We start from the raw sequence: 6,048 nt of genomic DNA, 5'->3' as shown, positions 1-6,048 counted from the left end.
TCCTCTCCTAATAAGCCAGGCAGACAAGAGGATGCTAGAGTACTAGAAGACACCACAGAAGTCAGAGAAAGGAATTAGAGCAGACTCTCTGGAGGAAGCAAAAACTGTAAGTTTATATCTAATACATATTCATGGTCTCCTATTTCTTTCCATGGGGTGTTTTTGAGAACAGTGAAATGGTTTATTCATTTTTTATTGTACCACCAGCCTCCCAGGCATTAGGCACAACATCATTAAGTCATCTTCAATCCTGTCACCCTCTTTATTCCATCCCACATCCAGCTAATTACCAAGTCTTGATTCTCCTTCCTCAGGGTCTTTGTGATGCATCCCACTCTGCCACCCCTCCCCTAAGCCCCCTCCCATTTCAAAGCTTCTTGCCGGAACCATGGCAATATCTATCCTCTTAACACTCCTCCTCTTTGCCAGTCTTTCTAATTAACAGCAGATGAGTCTTCCTACAGCTCGTTTGCTGCTCTAACTTTAATGCTCTTTTGCTCGAAATAGATAACTTGCTGGCCGTTTTGACAGAATGAATAGAACACCTCTATTTTAAAGGCAAGGTCTTCCAAAATATGCACTTAAATTCTCACAACTCTTTCTTAAACTCGTCATGGCTACCTGCTATTGTGCAAGACCACTCTGCTCTTTGCCCATCCCTGACTCTATTCAAACTGTCCTCCGTATGGAACCGGCCAAAATCCCTCCTAGACTCCAACAGCCCTCCCTCCATAATGCTTTATCTGATCCTTCAAGTGAATGTGAGCCTCAGTCTTCCTTTCCTCTCTCACTTTGTTTTGTTTTTCTTTGATTGATTGACTTTATATATTTTACCTCACAGTTAAACATGTGCTTTTCTCATTCTCCCCCCAGCCCCCCTTTTTTAATCCTCACCTGAGGATATTTTTTTCCATTGATTTCTAGAGGCAGTGGAAGGGAGAGAGACACACATCATTGGTTGCCTCTCTCACACACACACCCCTATTGGGGCTGGGGAACCTGCAACCAAGGTACATGCCCTTGACCAGGAATCAAACCTGTGACCCTTCAGTCTACAGGCCAATGCTCTAACCACTGAGCAACCGGCCAGGGCTCATTTTTCCTCTTAATTATTCACTTCCTGAGAGCAAGGGCTCTATTTTTCTTTTAGTAGCAATTGAACAAAATGGACACACAGTAATATTTGTCAAATTAAGTTCAATGCAAATTCCAGGAGTTCCTACCATCCTTTATGAGCATTCATACAATCCAGTTACGGAGACTACACTTTTCTCCACAGTCTTTCCTCGGCTCTGTTCCAAGTATCTTTCTCAGTGCTTACGTCTCATTTGCCTCTGTCCTCTTACATAAGATCAGCTCCTCCTGGGTTCCCGAACTCACTGGAAAACTATTCTCTTCAAGGATCTCTTCATAATTTGTTACCTTCTCCCCGCAAACCTTCAACTCAACTGCAGTCCCCCTTTCAGAGACTTGAATATTTGTTGGAACTGTTAAAGTTAATTCCTTCTACAGGAAATCTTAAATCTCTAATCCATATTAAATTGAAATGTTAAAACCCTGCTTCTGTACATTGCCACACAGGCCTATTCATCCCTTGAATTTTTAAAGAATAGGAATATTCTTGTAGCATTATTTCCCTACTAAAATGCTACTGCCCTAGCTCGTTTGGCTCAGTGGATTGAGCATTGGCCTGCAGATTGCAATCAAGGGCACAAGCCTGGGTTGCAGGCTTGATCCCCAGTAGGGGGCATGCAGGAGGCAGCCGATCAATGATTCTCATCATTGATGTTTCTATCTCTCCCTCTCCCTTCCTCTCGGAAATCAATACAAATATATTTTTTTAAAAATGCTACTGACATTCCTTTAAGCATATTTGTCACCTGCTATTTGAATTTTTTTCCTCCTTCTCTCTTCTACTCAGATCTGTGATACCATTATGGCTCTCATCTCACTATGTTCTCAGGGGGTGAGGGGATTAATGCAAAACTGTAAAAATCATTAAAACCAATTGTAAAAAGAAAAACAATTACTATCACAATCCAATGTTGTAATACTACATCTGCTGAAAATTATTATATGTCTACAGATACCAGGTACTGTGTTAGGCAATATACATACAAAGATATTCTCAAAAGAGCTTATAAACTTGCCCAGCCAGTGTGGCTCAGTGGTTGAGCATCGACCTATCACTGCTCAATTCCTGGTCACGGCACATGCCCAGCTTGCAGGCTTGGTCCCCAGTGTGGGTTGTGCAGGAGGCAGCTGATCAATAATTCTCTCTCAGCATTTATGTTTCTGTCTCTCTCCCTCTCACTTCTTCTCCGAAATAAATAAATAAAATATTTATTACTAGAGGCCCGGTGCAGGAAATTCGTGCACTGGGGGGTGGGGTTCCCTAATTTGTGCACTGGGGGTGGGGTTCCCTCAGCCCAGGCTGCCCTCTCACAGTCTGGGAACCCTCATTGAATGTCCTACTGATGGCCACAGTCTGACAGCAGAGGCTCAGAGCAGGTATCATGTGTGTGTATGTGTGTGTGTGTGTGTGTCTGCTGGGGGCCTGCCCCCAGCCACACCATGGAGGCTTGGAGCAGGCCCCCCTCTGTGTTGATCTCTCAGACTCCTGGACTCCACTGCATGTTGTTCTCTCCCCTGAGCTGTGGCTAGGGTTTGTCTGCTGGGGGCCTGCCCCCGGCCACACCATAGAGGCTTGGAGCAGGTGCCCCTCTGTGTTGATCTCTCAGGCTCCTGGCCGCCACTGTGTGTTTTTCTCTCCCTTGAGCTGTGGCCAGGGTGGGGTGCTGCCTGCAGGCTGCGCTTTCCTGCTCATGGATCACCAGGGCAACCCAGGAGCAGGCCCTCCTGGGTGCTGCCTGTGGGCTGCGCTTTCCTGCTCATGGATCACCAGGGCAACCCAGGAGCAGGCCCTCCTGGGTGCTGCCTGTGGGCTGCGCTTTCCTGCTCATGGATCGCCACTGGCTCCCGGATGGCAGTGGGGCTTAGGCAGCACACGGGGGTCCTAGCTGGCAGCGGGGCTTAAGCGGCATGCTGCCCAGGGCCGCACACAGGGCCCGGATGGCAGCTTGAGCTGGCCCGCCCTGCCTGCAGTATGCAAATTAGCCGCCATCTTTGTTGGCGGTTGATTTGCATATCACTCTGATTGGCTGATGGTCATAGCGAAAGTATGGTCAATTAGCATCTTTGTCTTTTATTAGATAGGAGATATATATATATATATATATACACACACACACACACACACACACATATATATATATATGCCATGACCTCCTGGTTCATAGGTTGATGCTCAACCACTGAGCCACATTGGCCAGGTGGAAATTCTTTTTTAAAAGATTAATTTGAAAGAGAGAGAAACATTGATTTGTTGTTCCACTTACTGATGCATTCATTGGTTGATTCTTGTACATGTGTCCTAACTGGGGATAGAACCCAAAACTCTGATTCATGGGGATAACATGCTAACCAACTATGCTATCTGTCCAGGGCTGCAAGGGAATTCTTTTAGTCTTTCATTCCACTGAGTTTAAATGATTGATAAATTCTCCTTCCTTATATTTTCTCTCCACTCCTTTTTTCCTGAGAGGTTAAATCTGGCCACTTCATTGGATTTAGGATGTTTCTTCATCACACCTTCACTGACAGTCTCTCCTGGATTTTTTTTTCTGACATTCTTATAACCTCCATTTCATTTTTAGAGCTTCTTTGATTTCAGTGTTAGTGCTCAGTGTTCAGTTGCTCCACAGCGGTATAGAGCTTTGGTGGTGTATTTTTAAAGGGTCATAACAAAGCCATCTTCTCTAGGCCCAGGCATTAAAGAACTACAGCATCTCTTCTTCCACTACAGCTCCATTTTTAAAAAATATTTTATTGATTTTTTACAGAGAGGAAGGGAGAAAGACAGAGAGAGTTAGAAACATCGATGAGAGAGAAACATCAATCAGCTGCCCCATGGACATCTCCCACTGAGGATGTGCTCGCAACCCAGGTACATGCCCCTGACCGGAATCGAACCCGGGACCCTTCAGTCCACAGGCCAACGCTCTATCCACTGAGCCAAACCGGTTTCGGCTACAGTTCCATTTTTGCAAATGGCTTTTGCTCCAGAGGGCCAGGCCTGTGATGCAGTTACCTTTCTGTTCTCTTCCATGTTACTTCTCTACAGAAGGAGGCTGGGAAGACAGAGTATCTTAGTATAACCGCAAAAGCAGTCTTAAATGTGGGATATCCTTTAAAACAAAATCGTTTCTTTGGTTGCTTCAATTCTGTTTTAATCCTAGGATTGTTGTCTAACATGTGAAAGTACATCAACTTTTGGGTTATTGTTCAGCTTTCTTGAAATAAACATGCTATGAAATCGGTATAGATCCATTTAACATTATGTCACTGTGAAGAGGTTCTCCGCTTACTGTGGTTTTAAAAAATGAAACATTGCAGAACAGAATGTGAATGGCACAATCAAGTTAAATTGTCTGGAAAGTAGATCAATAAAATGCTAATGTTGCCCTAGCCAGTTTGGCTCAGTGGATAGAGTGTCGGCCTGTGGACTGAATGGTCCCAGGTTTGATTCCAGTCAAGGACACATGCCTGGGTTGAGGGCTCAATTCCCAGTTAGGGGCGTGCAAGAGATAGCCAGTCAATGATTCTCTCTCATTGTTGATGTTTCTATTTCTCTCTTCCACTCTGAAATCAATACGAATATATATTTTTAAAAAGCTATGAAGGCCCTAGCCAGTTTGGCTCAGTGGATTGTTGTAAATGTTTCCCCCCCACGTCCCGCGTGGTTCAGGGTTCAGGATCTGGAAGAGGAGCCGCACACAAATGAAAGAGAAGAGACAAGAGATGATTTGGAAATATTGGGGGGCCAGGCAGGTAAGTCCAACTCAAGAGGAAGGACTCCCCTGGTGCCCAGGCGCGCCAACCCTTTATTGGTTTGGGATCCACCCATAGCATAGCCCTTAGGCAGGCAACTTCCAGTAACAGGCAGACCAGCCCATCAGCAAGGATTTACATAAGAACAAATGGGGAAGTTACCTCAGCTACCATTGTCTGGATTAACAGTGGGTGCACAGCCCTGACCTTTGCCAGGGCTTCAAAGATCACCAGCCTTGCGGGTTCCTTGTCCACACCTCTCTGCTAGTGAAGACAATAGGCGGTTTCCCACAGTGGATAGAGCGTTGGCCTCCAAATTGAAGGGTCCCAGGTTCGATTCTGGTCAGGGGCACAAGCCCAGGTTGCAGACTCCATCTCCAGTAGGGGGCTTGTGGGAGGCAGCCAATCAGTGATCCTCTCTCATCATCATTGATATTTCTATCTCTCCCTCTCCTTTCCTCTCTGAAACCAATGAAAATATATATTTTTTAAAAAGGCTATGATGTGTGATATACTATCATGAGAGTGTTGAAAAATTCCTGCTACAACTTAAGTGCAGCCTACAGAGGGCATGTAATTTGCTGGACTTTTGTTTTTCAATTTCAGTGTCCTCTGGCATCACTTACAGCTTGAGAACTGATATGACATCACACCTCCTGGTGGAAAATACATTAAAGAACCTGTTAGTGTCATAGATTTGATACCTCCAATGATCCCAGCATCGAAAGGTAAATACAATGCCTGAGGGTGGATGCTTTTTATTTATTATTTATTTATTTTAATCCTCATCTGGGGATATATTTTATATTGATTTTAGAGAGGCAGGAGGAGGTAGGGGAAAAGAGAGAGAGAGAATGAGAGAGAGAGGTGAGAGAGAAGCATTGTCACCCAGCTGGTGTAGCTAATAGTTGAGCATCGACCCATGAACCAGGAGGTCATAGTTTGATTCCCAGTCATGGCACATGCTTGGGTTTGGGGCTGGATCCCCACTTGGGAGTATGCAGGAGGCAGCTGATTGATGATTCTCTCTCATTATTGATGTTTCTATCTTTCTCTCCCGCTGTACTTGTCATCATTTCCAAAGGATAGATCAGAGAGGTGATGATAGTGGTGGCTAAGGTGATTCTGAGACTAAAGTTCTGAGCTCTCTTTCTTCCA

The 6,048-nt window shown here is 44.9% G+C and overlaps 1 protein-coding gene across 1 annotated transcript in view; it reads left to right on the top strand.

The window, feature by feature from the left end:
- Positions 1-6,048, top strand: part of RPGRIP1 (retinitis pigmentosa GTPase regulator interacting protein 1) — a 62,032-nt gene continuing 55,984 nt past the window's right edge. The window contains 2 exon segments of the mRNA XM_015569567.1: positions 1-106; positions 5,497-5,618. Coding sequence (XP_015425053.1) covers positions 5,600-5,618 — 19 coding nt within the window. The 5' untranslated portion in view covers positions 1-106; positions 5,497-5,599.

The sequence above is a fragment of the Myotis davidii genome, unplaced genomic scaffold, assembly GCF_000327345.1.
Source record: "Myotis davidii unplaced genomic scaffold, ASM32734v1 scaffold666, whole genome shotgun sequence".
In the NCBI taxonomy this organism is placed as follows: domain Eukaryota; kingdom Metazoa; phylum Chordata; class Mammalia; order Chiroptera; family Vespertilionidae; genus Myotis; species Myotis davidii.
The sequence above is the reverse complement of the archived record's forward strand: the minus strand, read 5'-3'. Positions and strand labels throughout refer to the sequence as shown.